This window comes from Trachurus japonicus, chromosome 13 (genome assembly GCF_045865225.1).
Source record: "Trachurus japonicus isolate A0001 chromosome 13, Traja_1.0".
Classification (NCBI taxonomy): Eukaryota; Metazoa; Chordata; class Actinopteri; order Carangiformes; family Carangidae; genus Trachurus; species Trachurus japonicus.
In genome coordinates, this window is record NC_140919.1 from 7348492 (window position 1) to 7363997 (window position 15506).

General features: G+C 43.5%; 1 protein-coding gene and 1 long non-coding RNA gene across 2 annotated transcripts; both read right to left on the reverse strand.

Moving 5' to 3' along the window:
* Positions 1–487: 487 nt before the first annotated feature.
* LOC146975354 (protein mono-ADP-ribosyltransferase PARP4-like) lies at positions 488–1588 on the reverse strand. The gene is made up of 3 exons (XM_085796611.1): positions 1433–1588; positions 969–1110; positions 488–549 (listed from the first exon to the last, which is right to left on the reverse strand). Exons 1-3 carry the CDS (start codon positions 1586–1588, stop codon positions 488–490), a joined length of 360 nt encoding a protein of 119 aa, XP_085652737.1.
* Positions 1589–8457: 6869 nt separating this feature from the next.
* Positions 8458–13870, reverse strand: LOC146975355 (uncharacterized). Its single transcript, XR_015037435.1, has 3 exons — positions 13822–13870; positions 13601–13685; positions 8458–8486 (listed from the first exon to the last, which is right to left on the reverse strand). It is a non-coding gene; the product is annotated as an uncharacterized LOC146975355 (long non-coding RNA).
* Positions 13871–15506: the final 1636 nt, after the last annotated feature.

The window sequence follows — 15506 nt, forward strand, 5'->3', positions numbered from 1 at the left end:
CTCTGATTCATCATATTTATGACTCTGATAATTGAGGAGGATCAGTTTAGCCATTGAGATAATACAGATACAAACTGCACTGAACTTTTTCACGTTCCTTTTTTATCAGCAAATGAATAATGAAGACATTAGGCAATACAGAAATAGCTCAACTGGAGATTTAAAAAAGGTGAGTTACCTTTCCCATTGATGAAAGCCTCAAATCCACACACGGCTGCAGAGTCATCCAGAGGGAAGACATACTTTGCCTCGATGGGCACAGAGCTCGTGTTGGTGTATTTCTGGAAAATGATGACGTGCCGGTCGAAAGAGAAGACAAACTCTGGTTAGGTTTTATATCCATCCCTCAGTTCACAGGGCTGTTATCAAAATGAATCTAGAAAAAAAAAAGAAAACCCAACCTGTGAGAGCAGAGCCATCAGTTTACACTTCACATGGACGGCCTGCAGGGGGAGCTGCTGGCCTGAGCTGTCCAACAGTCCCGCCGTCACATCACGTCCTCCAGAGGGTTTTTAACCTTTTCATCCCCCTCATCCAAATCCAGGCTGGCTGCTGGGACACGACAACACGGGACATGAGAAAATATATCAGACTGCAGTTACATGAACACAATGGCAGTAAATTTAAATACATGTAAAACCAAGTATTTAATGAAATTAATATGGAAATAAAACCAGGGTCTGGTTTACTGAAGTGGTTCTCACTGCCAAAGCAAAACATCAGCACTGCAAGACTTAAAACAAGAAGAATTTTGTCTCTATTGCTTCCTCAACACTCTCACAGTTACTAGTTCTGCTCAGTGGATTTAGTATTGCAGTATTTACAGTTAAGCCGAGTACAATGGAGAACTGTATATTCAGTTATTTGGTAAAAAAGGAAAGGAACTGAAGTTAAAGATTTAATCTCAATCATAAAAACTGTGACATCTTCATGTTTCAGAAAAGCTTCAGGAGCAGTTGGGCACTCACCCAGATCAGAGGGAGGTGGACACGGCTCGGCGGAGGTGTTGATGGTCGGACTGAAATCCCTCAGCTTGTCTCCCTCCATGCTGAACCCAACCACGTACTTCAGTTTGACTTGGTCAGGACTGTACACCACATACTCATCATCCTGGAGCACAGGCAGAACCACACGTCACACACACAAGTCCACACAGTAACAGACAGTGTAGATGTGTTCAGGCTGAAGGAGGTTAAGTCAAATGTGACATTCACAGTGCGACCACAATCTGACCATGACCCTTTGCTGCCAGAGGAAATTTACAAACAAGACAATTTTCACAAATATTAGCTTTAATGAACTGGATCTCTGCAAATTAAAAAAGCTTGTCACAGCTAATCTGTGTCCCATATTAGGGATGAAATCAGATTTGGGACAGCTCATTTAGAGGTCTACCCCATTAATCTATTTATCACACACACACAAACTCTACCTCAAACTCAGAGTGAGTGTTAGGGTGGCGGCCGACTCCGTGCACACTGTGGTGTCCCTCAGGGGCTTCGGTTAGCGTGAAGTCTCTTTTGTGGACGTCCTTGCAGCTTCCCAACGCCACGTCGCACACCAACAGCAGCCGAGAGCCGTCGGTCATGTTTTGCTCTTACTTTGATCAAGTGGATAAATTAAGAACAAGTTTTTGTTAGGTTCTTATGTCGGTGTAGCATTGTGTTGTCTGCTAAAACAGCACTAACCTAAACGCATCGGTGAGGTAGATTCCACTGCCCAGATTACCGATGTCTGTTCTCTCAATCCCATGATGCTCCACTCCAATGTAAACACTGCATAAACATGCAGCAACAAAACACTGAAAAGACATGAGAAACACAATAACACATCAACACTATCAAACAAACTAAACTTGGCTTTTAAAGTGCTTTCATTAACCCCTCCACTTCCTCTGCAAAGCAGCCTACAGAGAGCAGGTGGACTAACTCTGGGCTGCTCTCTGCATGTTGAAAGACCTCCATGTCCAGCTCTGCCATATTCAGTTGTGGAAGGCCTGTAGCAGCAGGAGCATACAGGTTGTGGTGAGTCTGGCCCCCAAGGCTGCGGAAAAACTGAAAGCTTACTGTAAATGTGGTTTTCTCTAGTAATTTGTCATTTTGATATTTGAACTTTACCATGCTACCAGACAAATTATTATTCAAAGCATATATTCCTATGGGGATGCCAGGTTCAACATCATTGTACATTTATTTTCCACCAAAAAGTCTCAAAGGCTACTTCTGTATTTAAAGTAAATTATTTGCGCATTTGTTCAGCCAGTAACAACCAATTAGTGTGGTTCTGTAAATGTACAGTAAGTATAAATACAATTCAAGCTTCAAGAAAAATGAATAAAATTGACTGTTATTACCTCCTGGAGAGTGTTTGACTGTAATCATGAAATAAATAGAGCTACTGTTTTTGTTTGATCAAAGCATCAAATAGTTGATGAAAATGTAAAGGTGTAAACAAACAGTCTGAAATCCTTACATATATGCATATGTGTATGAGGAGTCCTCTGCAGTGCTCTGCCTCCGCAGTAGAGGCTGTTATGGAATGGTGAGCAATAATAAAAATTAAGGGGGGGAGGGGGGGGTTCGGCTCCACTGCAACATTGAGGGACATCAATGAACATATATAACGATCAAACGAACCAGTCTCCAGTCACATCCCAAACATACACAAACAGGATGTGGATGGAAAACCCAGTAACACACTCAGACAGAGACTGGTACATCCCAAGGACAGAACACCACACACCCACAAAAGCAATCTGGTTTATGCTGTCCAATGCAACGAGGAATGCAAAGACCTCTACATTGGAGAAACAAAACAACCACTGCTAAGTCCTCAGGCCTGGACTCTGCTGTCCATTTACATCTCTCAAGGAGAAAGCCCACTCCTTTGATGACAACAATGTCCACATCCTGGACATTGGGGACAGAAAGAGGAGTAAAAGAAGCCATCTATGTAAAAGTAGAGAAACCATCCCTAAACAGAGGAGGAGGTCTGAGACACCACCTATCTCCAGTTTACAATGCTGCCCTTTCATCCCTTCCCAGGAGATTCAACAATCTAATCACAAAATTAGGCCACGCCCCCGTCACAAATTAGGCCACGCCCCGTCACAAAATTAGGCCACGCCCCCGTTACAGAATCAGGCCACGCCCCCGTTACGAAATTAGGCCACGCCCCCGTCACAGAATTAGGCCACGCCCCCGTCACGAAATTAGGCCACGCCCCCGTCACGAAATTAGGCCACGCCCCCGTCACAGAATTAGGCCACGCCCCGTCACAAAATGAGGCCACGCCCCCGCCACAAAATGAGGCCACGCCCCCGCCACAAAAGTAGGCCACGCCCCCGTCACAAAAGTAGGCCACGCCCCCGTCACAAAAGTAGGCCACGCCCCCGTCACACAAAAGTAGGCCACGCCCCCCGTCACACAAAAGTAGGCCACGCCCTCGTTACAAAATTAGGCTACTACTTCTTCCTCCACTTCTTCTGGTTCTGGATCAGGATCTAGAACAGGATATGGATCAGGATATTGTCAAATAAGCGCTGGCCGACGCAACTTATTTGTGCTCAAATGTCCATTTATTTAGTCACCACGACAGGATGCACATAATGTCACCGAGTGGAGTGACTGAGACAGGGTGCAAGACCACAATGTTTTCTGAGGGGAGCGACCACCACAACCAACAGAGACCAGAGGGGAGTTTCTTCTAAAAATATATATTTTATTACAACAATCAATAAATAAAAAGATACTTTTAAGAGTCCATATAAAAGTAGTAATCAAGTAATCAAAGGTTAAAGAAATCAATTTCACTGCAACTCAAAATAATCCCCATCCAAACTATTGAGCCTGTTCATGCAATTGCTGCTATAGGATTCCTTGGCTAAGAGAGGGATAGAAAGGGTACTTAGCTGGAGGAAGGGTGGAACGCGTCCCCACCCTTCCACTGTCTCCCACGGCTTCCCTCTCTCGCACTGTGCGTCCTCTTGGTCGGCCTGGCGTGCCGATGGTGTCCTCCCTCTGTGCAGCGGCGATTCCTGTCGCTCCACAGCCTTGTTAAGTGCTCTCAGGTAGACTCACTCGTCCCCAGCCGTGACGACCGTCAGGTTGCACTTGATCCTTCCTGGCGTTCCTGCCCGTGTCCCTCGTCCGTGTCAGCTGAGCTGCTCCACGCTGGCCTTCTCCTGCTTGCTGCTCCTGAATAAAAAAGAGTGAAGCACCCACAGCCCTCCCCCCAGCGCTGCTCAATTACACACGTGCAAAGCATCAGGTAATTAGTGCTGCAGGTACGCAGGCAGACACACCCACACACTCTCAACCTGTCATCCTGTGACACACATAACACCGCTTACTCATCAGGCTGCAGAGTCTCTGAGGCTCCACCCACAGCTGCTTCTGGACCTCTGTGATGGTTACAACGGATGTCAGTTTACCTATAACACAATAACTTGACATCTCCCCCTTAATTCTTATTACCCTTGCAGTAATACAGTTATACAATTTAACTTCAGCTCAAAGAATGACTATTTTTCTGTGCAACTCACATTATACACAATTTTCACAACTTACATTGACAGTCATTTGAACAGCTTGTTTCCTTCTTTTTTTCAACATGAACAAACACTCTATTCTCCTTTCCACTCTGGTGTCTGGTGTTGTGTTTCAGTTCCTTTTAACTCAGAGTCCACGTTCTTAGTGTCTCAGCTGAGTGATGCTGCTCTTGGTGGTACAAGTTGAAGGTGTCGTCTGTTCCTTCTCACCACTCCTCCCCGTGGTGAGTTCACTTGGTACGAGCACTGTGTACCGCCCTCCTGCATGACAGATGCTGGACCTTTCCATGTCTTGTCCTCATCCAGTTTCAGCAAGACCTGATCACCTTGATGTAACAGTGGCAAGTCTCTGACCCCATGTCTTTTGTTAAAGTAATATGCCTGCTGTTGCTTGGCCTCCGCATCTCTACGTCTAATAAGTCCTTCACACACCGACAATGAGTCTTTCATTGCATAAAAGTCTTTTACACAATGTGGAATGTTACAGTCTCTTTCTGGCCATCCTTCTTTGATCAGCCGTCTTACGCACTGTATCTGCTCATCTTTCTGTGTAGCCGCCCTCATCAAGTCCAGCTTCTGCTGTGATACTGGCCAACAATGTAGTATGACAGTATTAACATGACAGGCAATGACAGACTCTGTGTCGTTGTCCTGAATTGGTCTTTCTGGGTGCGTACTGCTTTGGTGTTAAACCGCATCAAGCGCATTAAAAGTCTCTGACAGCGCACTGGAACCGCTTCTAAATCTTTACTGTTAATCAGCGGCACCAGCGGCTTGTGATCTGTAAGTTGTCTGAATCTGTCCAGTCCTACCAGATATTTCTGGAACCTCTCGCAAGCCCATACTCCTGCTAAACACTCTTAGTCCAGTCATTTTATGAGAAAAGGTTGAAAAAATTGCAACAGAAGCAAACTCAACTGATTTTGTATCCTCAACATGTCCTGAATGAGGGACAAAAAAGCCCCAAAGAATCCCATTAGGGGAAAGTTTGGAAAAAGATCCAAATATAGCCCATTCATACGCCTATTAATTATTTTTCTCACGTGAATAGGGTAACGTTTTTAACCTTTAGATATCTCCATGAAAATTACCGAGTTGATTACTTACATTAAGGGCGCTTTCACACCTAATAGTCCGGACCAAGGTCCGGACTTTTTTTTTTTTTTTGTTACATTGTTTCCATAAAGTTCAGTTAAGTTCGCTTTCACACTGCTATTTGACAGCGGACTAAAGGATCTACCGACGTCATGACGGATGAGTGTGCGTCTGACGTTAGCGCATAGAAAGTGCTCAGAAAAAAATTAAATAAAAATATGTGTAAAAAAAGAAAAATATAGCCTACTGCTGGAAAGCACGCCGTGGTTTGTAATCGCGGTGCAGAAGAATGAGTTTAGAGCTGATGAAAGGAGAGAAAAAAAGAGGATTGTGCCGCGCTCTCATTGATCAGAGTGGCAGCGATCAGCGATCAGCTGTTTTGTGTAGTGGAGGGGAACACACACACACACGCTATGCGCACACACACACGCGATCCTCCTGTCAGATGCGGCTGCATCTCTCCAGGTCACTTGTGTGTGAGAGAAATAAAAGCTCTGACTTGCTGGGGCAGACGTTGTTTGGTGTCACCCGCTGATAAATATCCGTCTTTTTCAGACTCTTTTCGGCGGAAAAAAAAAAAATTCGGGTCAATATATAAAAAAAAATAGGCTATATTTTTAAAAAATCCATGTATCGTTTGGGGATTTATATTAAACACTCTACTGTTTAATTCCGTGTAAACGTTTACAAGTGTAGCCTACACTGACACACCCATCCCTCTGACCAAATCTGGATATAATATGATCTCCTCCTCTCCCCAAGTGTTGCCGCCGGTTGCCGCGGCTCCTCTTTCCTTTTTTTCCTGTTTATTTACTTTTTTCGGCACGTGCGAATCTGACGTTATTTCCTGTATTTGGTCTGATAGTTCGAACCTTCCAAAAAAATGCTTTCACACTACGCAGCAGCGGACCTTGGTCCAGGATAGTCCGGACCGAGACTACCTCCTGAGGCTGGACCAAAGACTCGGTCTTTAGTCCGGACTGTGGTCCGGGGGAGCTTTCACACCTGTCAATTTGATCCGAACTATCTGGAAAGTCCAAAAGTCCGGACCAAAGGAGGTAGGTGTGAAAGCCCCCTAAGACAAACAAAAAATGTAACTCAACTTTTTAGATACAAAACAGATCACTATGGTTAGGAGAAAATACCAGAATTAACCTGTAGATGGACTAGTGTCAAGAGGAGGTTCGACTCTAGGAGCTGAGGAGAATTGACGAGACACACACAACTGAATTGCAAAGAGATTAGGTGTATTGACAAAATATATACACAGAAACTTTAAAGTGAATTAATAATAATTAACAAAATAATTAAACAATAAAGGCCTTTGAGGGGAAAATATTTACAGAAGTTCAGTATGGTGATTCATAGTATACTATCAGGAATAATCACAGTTCTCCGGGCAGCTTTAAATGTAGCTGAGGTTAATCGACTCAGTTGGAACACACTCATTCAGATAACCTCATTGCACAATACATTTCCCAGTACCATATTCACTTAAATACTCAGTGATTAATAAATACCTTTAGTAAACAGGATTCAAGTATAGTATTAAAGCCGCAAGCGGCGATGATCGGCCCTTGCTCGACCCATGCGACCGCGGGGGCCTGAGGTGTGCGGGGGCCGTGGCGCGAAGCGAGAATGGCGAAAAAGCGCTGCGGGAGCGGAAAAACGCGATGTGCGGTTCGTCCACTAGGTGGCGCTATGAAGCCAGAAGCGGGTAGCGGCGTTCAGGAGCTGACCGGGATCAAGCACCTGAAGTTTGATGTGAATCGGACAATGTAAATGTAAAACAGGTCACTTCCTGTTACCACCAGGGGGCGCATTTGTATGAATCCAGATGTGGGTGGGTGTGTTCAGGGGCGGAGTGTCATCACACGTGTAACATTTGAAGTCGATTTGACAATGTAAGTGTAAACCAGGTCACTTCCTGTTACCACCGGGGGGCGCATTGAGTAAAGTGGGATATTGATATATCGGGCGAATCAAGGACTCACTGCCGTAATTGCAATTCAAGTTTGAAGTTGATAGGATAAAGTATGTGGGCGTGACAGCCCACCGAATTTGGATGGCAATCGAGCCCAACTTTGGCGCCCACCAGAAGCCACGCCCTTTGACCTATCGAGCTACGGAGCACAATCTTTACTCAGCTAGGTCAGAAGATGTTGTCTATCAAATTTGGAGCGTGTCGGGCGAATCGTTTTGGACGAGTTAATTTGGCGCCAAAAATGACCAATTCAAAATGGCCGACTTCCTGTTGACATTTCACCATGACATTAAGAGGCTTTTTTGTATATCTGGGTATGGTACATATGTGTACCGAATTTTGTTGGTCTACGCCAAAGTGAGCGAAATTGTCTATGGGACTTTTTAAAATTTGTAGGGGGCGCTATTTCGCCATTTCGCGTCGGACATGCGCGAGCAGCACAAAATATCGAATTTCGGAAGAAGCCGGACGTCCGGCAAAAAGTTCACGCATTTTCGAGTTGGGGAAAGGGGCGAAATTGGGGTTTGAAGGCGGAGAAGAATAATAATAAGCAGCGCGATTTCAATAGGCCCTCCGCGGGCGAGTGCTACTCGCCGCTCGGGCCTAAATATTGCACAGTCCCAGGAAATAAGGGTTACTGGTTACTTGAGTGAGGGGGAAACAGGCTAATTGGGGAAAGAAAAGTTCTACCACACCACCTGGTTATCAGCCAGGCTTAGGTGTGTGTCTTAGCTGCCATCTTTCCTTCAAGGTTCTGGGTAGCTCGCCATCCGTGTCAGTCGATCTCCACTTTAATTCATCATCATCATCATCATCATCATCATCATCATCATCATCATCATCACGATCAAGCCTGACCTGTTAGTGAACAAGTATCATCATCAATCATTCATCCATCTATGTGTTACACTCCTCCTGATTGAAACGACGCTGAAGTTAGCCTCCGATTCGCCAGCTTCCAATTCGGTACTTAAGGCGAGACACGGCAGGCAAAAACATAGTTTTTTCATGCACTTATCAATTTTGAGATTTTGGGCTATTTTGCTTCCATAACATGTCTTCTTTCAGACTAATACAAAGAAATGGTCTAAAATACACATTATGGGTGTTTATTTTACTTCACTTTGACTGGTGTCGCCTGTAGATTTCTCCTAAATTCACCAGAACTGAGCGTTCTATCGCGGCGTACTGAGCCGCGATAGAACGCTTTCAGACTCCTGTCATATCAGGTATCGCTGTGAAGCTCTCTCTCTCCTGCACTAATTTGTCGGTTCCAAAAATGTCATTTCCTTTGTACCAGCAACAAATCGTAAAAGTACGAGGGAGGGTCTCATTGGCTGGTGTCGTTTTCCGACAGCGTGATTCGTTTAGAAGCATCACGTGACGCGCTCTGAACAGCACGGAGGGACTTTTAAAAACGGGGAAAGGAAATCGATTTAAATCCTCACATAAAATAAAACAGCAACTCTCACTTGCTAGACAACAAAAGACACAGCACAGAAACTCACCGAGCGATAAGATCCCTTTACAAAGTGCGTCATCGCGGAAGCTGTCACCCGTAAAAAACAAGTGTTTGGATGCCGTCGGAGACCAGCACGATACAGCGGTGGCTTTTTTTTTTACACATCAGACGTCTGAATGAACTGATCGGAGATTTAATATGTCCCAATTGCGCTGGTACAGGGCTTAAAATTAACATCGATCCTCAGAATCACGTGTTCTGCAGTAGTTTACTTCTCAGTGACAGAGGTGAAACGGATGTGACACTGACATGGGCCAGAGATGATTAGCCAGACAAGAAAGAAGAAAACATTGGTTGTCATATTACAGATGAGCCCAACTAGGCCTAAAGTGTTTTTCTTATTTGTTTGTTTTTTTATTTTATTTTCTCTGACCTACTGGCCCACACCTGGAATTCACAGTGGCCAGACACCCTTGCTCCACTACTTTCTAAATTCAAGGCAGCTCTTTTATTTACTGACAAACTGATTAATCCAGGTGTGTCTGAGTAGTCACAATGGTCACTGGTCAGACACACCTGGATTAATCAGTTTGTCCAATAATTTAAGACAGGAAATAAAGGAGCTGCCTTAAGTTCAGGAAGTAGAGCTGTGCATACAGCCAATTTGTGGAATTTTTGCAATAGAATCTTTAAAGGCCGTTTTCTCAAAATGAGCTTTTTCTTATACTCTGGACCCGAAATCTCCAGTTCAGCAGCACTTACAGACACCAAACCTTCCAGTTGTATTCCTGCCTATATTCTGAAGGTTTTTACAGAGGGGATTGTTGATATATCATTCACAGCCTGATTTATACAACAATTTATACCTAAAAACAGGGCGAAATTTGATTTTTTTAGGGCTGGTGACAGTATTTTCAGTAGTTAGTGATAAAAAGAGATATCCAAAATACCCTCTGTAAAAACTTTTGACTTTAATATGTCAACAAAATAAAACAAGAATTTTAAAGTGGCTTTATCCAATCTTCAGATTTCGGGTTTGGAAATGTACACAAATTCACGCATATTTAATTAGATAATGTCTCATTTCCATATTTAAGCATAATATTTAAGAAAACTTGTAATACAAAAAATAATTGTCTCAATGTAAGTAATAAAAATAGAAAGTTTCATGGCAATAGCTGTTAGTTAAATTTTTTACCCTATTCACCTGTAGTGTCTCGCCTTAAAGGGAAAGTTAAGAGGAAATTAAGGTAACGTGCAGTGTGCCTGTACACTGATTGTCTGTTTTTTGTGACACTTCTTGATGTAAAAACATTTTAGCTAAGACATTAACTTTGCCTGACACCCGCTATTGTATTTGTGAAACGTTTATTTTATTTGTGAAAATGCTAAAGGGGAGATTTCTACGGTGGCCCTGAAGTGCAAAACACAACGGCAAATCAGACAACAACGGCAAAAGAGAAAACACAATGCAAAAAGAGAAAACACAACGCAAAAAGAGAAAACACAACGCAAAAAGAGAAAACACAACACAAAAAGAGAAAACACAACGGCAAAAGAGAAAACACAACACAAAAAGAGAAAACACAACACAAAAAGAGAAAACACTACACAAAAAGAGAAAACACAACGGCAAATCAGAAAACACAACAACAAAACAGAAAACACAACGGCAAATCAACACAAAAGCAAAACATTTTGGGCAATACATAGCGGCCTCTGTGCTAGTCCCGCTTGCAATACTTTTTTTCCTACTATGGCCACGCCAAGACCCGCCTTACTCTGCCTCTGATTGGCTGCCTCTGCAAGGCTAAGCCTATCCCTGCATCTTACCCTAACCTTAACCACTCCCTTCACACGCCTAAACCAACCGTCTTTGCCTAAACCAGCCCGAGGGTACCTACCTTTTCCGGTTTGGTTACTGTAATGTCGTTGTGTTTTCTCTTTCTGTGTTGTGTTTTCTCTTTTGCTTTTGTGTTTTCTGATTTGCCGTTGTTTAGTAATTTGTCGTTGTGTTTTCTGATTTGCCGTTGTGTTTTCTCTTTTTGTGTTGTGTTTTCTCTTTTGCCGTTGTGTTTTCTCTTTTTGTGTTGTGTTTTCTCTTTTTGTGTTGTGTTTTCTCTTTTGCCGTTGTGTTTTCTCTGTTTGTGTTGTGTTTTCTCTTTTGCCGTTGTGTTTTCTCTGTTTGTGTTGTGTTTTCTCTTTTGCCGTTGTGTTTTCTCTTTTTGTGTTGTGTTTTCTCTTTTTGTGTTGTGTTTTCTCTTTTGCCGTTGTGTTTTCTCTGTTTGTGTTGTGTTTTCTCTTTTGCCGTTGTGTTTTCTCTTTAGCCGTTGTGTTTTCTCTTTTGCCGTTGTTGTCTGATTTGCCGTTGTGTTTTGCACTTCAGGGCCACCACAGATTTTCACCGTTTTTGTTTGATACTTACAGACCTCATTAAACCAGATCCAGATCAAAAACCACTGTACCCAGACTTCTCAAATCTGGACTAGATTAATCTACAGGCCCTTCAAACACAGTTTCTGATCTGTGAAACCTTCATTCTATTTGTGAAAATGCAATAAAGGCAGATTTCACCGTTTTCTCAGCATATAGACCAGGTCCTGCTCAAAAACCGTCTAGGCATAGTAGTTTTTGATCAGGACCTGATCTAATGTGGCCTATATGCTGAGAAAACAGTGAAATGTGCCTTTATTGCATTTTCACAAATAGAATGAAGGTTTCACAGATCAGAAACTGTGTTATAATGAATGTTTAGCCTCTGTAGGAAAATCTAATCCAGATTTGAGAAGTCTAGGCATAATGGTTCTTGATCAGCACCTGGTCTAATGTGGTCTATATGCTGAGAAAACGGTGAAATCTGCCTTTAGTGCATTTTCACAAATAGAATAAAGGTTTCACAGATCAGAAACTGTGTCTGAATGAATCTTCAGGGCCTGCAGATTAATCTAGTCCAGATTTGAGAAGTCTGGGTACAGTGGTTTTTGATCTGGATCTGGTTTAATGAGGTCTGTAAGTATCAAACAAAAACGGTGAAATCTCTCCTTTAGCATTTTCACAAATAAAAGAAACGTTTCACAAATACAATAGCGGGTGTCAGGCAAAGTTAATGTCTTAGCTAAAATGTTTTTACATCAAGAAGTGTCACAAAAAACAGACAATCAGTGTACAAACAGTCGCACTGCACGTTACATTAAAGGGATAGTTCACCCAAAATTCAAATTTCACTCATTATCTACTCACCCTCATGTCAACTAAGGGCTGGGAGAAGTTTCAGAGTCCTCCGTGCCTTCTCTGAGTTACAGGGGGCTCAGCGCAGCACTGCATGTCCATATGGCGGTTGCGAACGGAGCTCAATTTTTTTCATCCAAAAAACATCCAAATACCTCCATAGTGCTTGTCTGTAATGTCCCTATTGTATTGAAGCCCCAACATGAGAAATTGTTCTGAAAAAAATTAAATAAGTCTATATTTTAAGCTTGTTTGTAGCGGAAGCTCCCAGCACTGCTCTTCCTGGTCCGTCCAAATATCGCGTGATTTGCATTGACGCCCAGTTCACGGCTCCGCAAATCGCGCCAGATTCCGGCAGAGCAACACTGGGAGCTTCCGCTACAAACAAGCTTAGAATACAGACTTTTTTTTTTTCTGAACAATTTCTCATGTTGGGGCTTCAATACAAGAAGGACATTACAGGCGAGCACTATGGAGGTATTTAGATGTTTTTTGGTGTGTCTTTTTGGACGAAGAAAAGTTAGCTCCGTTTGCAACCGTCATATGGACATGCAGTGCTGCGCTGAGCCCCCCTGTAACTCAAAGAAGGCACTGAGGAGACTTCTCCCAGCCCTTAGTCGACATGAGGGTGAGTAGATAATGAGTGAAATCAATTAAGAGTCATCTGTGCCTTCTTGGAGTCAGGCACAGTGGGGCTCCGTGCAGCACTGCATGTCCTATGACGGTCGCAAACGGGGCTCACTTTTCTTCGTTGCAAACGGGGCTCACTTTTCTTCGTCCAAAAAGACACACCAAAAAACATCCAAATACCTCCACACAGCTCGTCTGTAATGTCCCTCTTGTATTGAAGCCCCAACATGAGAAATTGTTCCCAAAAAATTAAATAAGTCTATATTTTAAGCTTGTTTGTAGTAGAAGCTCCCATTGTCTCAGTTCACTGCTCTGCCGATGTCTGTGCAACGCGATTTGAGACTGCGACACTGGGAGCTTCCGCTACAAAAGAGAGGTATCTGGATGGTTTTTGGTGTCTTTTTGGACGAAGAAAAGTGACCCCAGTTTGCAACCGTCATATGGCAATGCAATGCTGTGCAGACCACCCCTGTAACTTCAAAAAGGCACGGATCACTCTGAAATTTATCTTAACCCTTAGTCGACATGAGGGTGAGTAGATAATACGTGAAATTTGAATTTTGGATGAACTATCATTTTAAGTACCAAATCGGAAGCTAACTTCAGCGTCGTCTGATTGAATGAGTTAACATCAACAATCACAAATCCTCACCAGTGTTCAGTCCAATCCAGCATTAATCTTCAGCAGCAGCAGCAGCAGCAGCACAGCATCGCATCATCCGAGCAGGGCAGGTAAACTGTTAAATGACGGCAGGCATTACGAATTAGCACCAGAACTAGCGGCATTAGCCGTGTTAACAATGCTAGTAGCATTAGGCTAACTTCAGCGTCGTCTGATTGAATGAGTTAACTTCAACAATCACAATTCCTCACCAGTGTTCAGTCCAATCCTGGTCCAATCTAGCATTAATCTTCAGCAGCACAGCAGCACAGCATCCGAGCAGGGCAGGTAAACTGTTGAATGACGGCAGGCATTACGAATTAGCACCGGAACTAGCGGCATTAGCCGTTGTGGCGAGATGTGGTGCAGAGGGGGAAGTTGTCCAACAACGCCACCTGGGGAATTGCACCCCAGGAAATAAACTTGACCCGGTACTAAAACTACTATGAGGTCACACAGGTTCGTTACACAAAGTTTTAAAGAGGACATGAGACGGACTTCCAAAAAGATATAAATTATTTTTATTTAACAATGGTTTATTAGATTTAAAATGAACATGTTCTTTGGGGACCCGAGTGTCTGCTTCACCACGGTAAGTTAAGGGGGAAATAAACAAAAAAGGGGGAACAGGGCCAAACTCAGGGAGGCGGACAGACTAAAGAAACTTAAAACACACAAAAATACTACAAACCAAACCACCACGTGCCACAGCAAACTTAAGGGATGTGAGATGGGGACCACCACCAGGGAGTCTGCCACGCACTACCCAGCTCCTGTCCAGGGAGAAAAGAAACAAAATTAGGTGAGCGACACTCAAGGGTTGGGTTAGACAATTAGTTAAAATGGCCTATCCTAAAACACTCACACACAACATTCACACCCACATGCACACCAACATAAAGAATACAAATTATTTGTTTTAAAGTTAGTACAAGTACAAATACTTAAATTATAATTTAAATAATAACTCAGCTATGGGTGGCAATCAGGTGTTGCGTTAGAGCCTACCCATAGCTAAATAAACAAAATCAAAAATATAACCAAAATAAAACTAAACAAAATAACCATATGTGACTTAAAGAAAATGGATAAACAGAAAGAAAACGCTCTAAACAGCTGGCCCAACGAGGAACCAGAAAAACAAATAAATTATTAACCAAAAATAAACAAAGAAATAACCAAATAAACCAACAAACAAAGAAACAAAAACAATTGCAGTGGGGCTTCAGTCTGTTGCTGCGTGGAGAGCTGCAACCAAAAACAAAACAATGGCGTGGACGACAGAGTGAAAACGGAGCGGCTGCACCAGGGCTGGAGGCCGCAGATGTTACACTTAGATGGCCGTGATGGTCAGCAATAGGCGGTGCAATACATCCTCGGAGCGCAGGAGGAGAGACGAAACCGCTGCAGATACCGCAGCTACAGCAGGACAGAGCAGAGGGCAACAGCTGTTAGCCTAAGGCTACTATAGACAACAAAGATTAGTAAAAGAGCATGCTTACCGATAAAGAGAGCTTTAACACTCACGATCAAGTCCCAGTCTGCAAAACGGCAGAGAGGGGACACCACTCTTCCTCCAGCTGCAACCCAACTGACACGGCCAACACTGAGAACAAAATCACGGCGGTTGTTACCCCATAATGTGCCATAACGTTACACAACGTTGCACGACGCACCCACACTTACCTTGCGAACAACCACACAATCACGCCAACACCAAGCGAACAGAGCACGCCAAACAGCTGGAGCACGCCGACACAGGGCCTTTCCAGGTCAGTGCCAGGGAGAGAATGCGCCCCGCAGTAGCGCAATGATTAACAGGTGCTGGCAATGTGCAATCAAGCACCGGTCGATTGAGTGGGAGGGGGTGGAGCAGAGCAACACCCGACCTGCCACA

Coding starts and splice junctions, on each gene's coding strand:
- LOC146975354 (XM_085796611.1), bottom strand. CDS start 1,588: ATGACCGACGGCTCTCGGCTGCTGTTGGTGTGCGACGTGGCGTTGGGA. Junction 1,111..1,432: donor ACACTCACTCTGAGTTTGAG/GTAGAGTTTGTG, acceptor CCTGTGCTCCAG/GATGATGAGTATGTGGTGTA. Junction 550..968: donor TCCACCTCCCTCTGATCTGG/GTGAGTGCCCAA, acceptor GTGTCCCAGCAG/CCAGCCTGGATTTGGATGAG.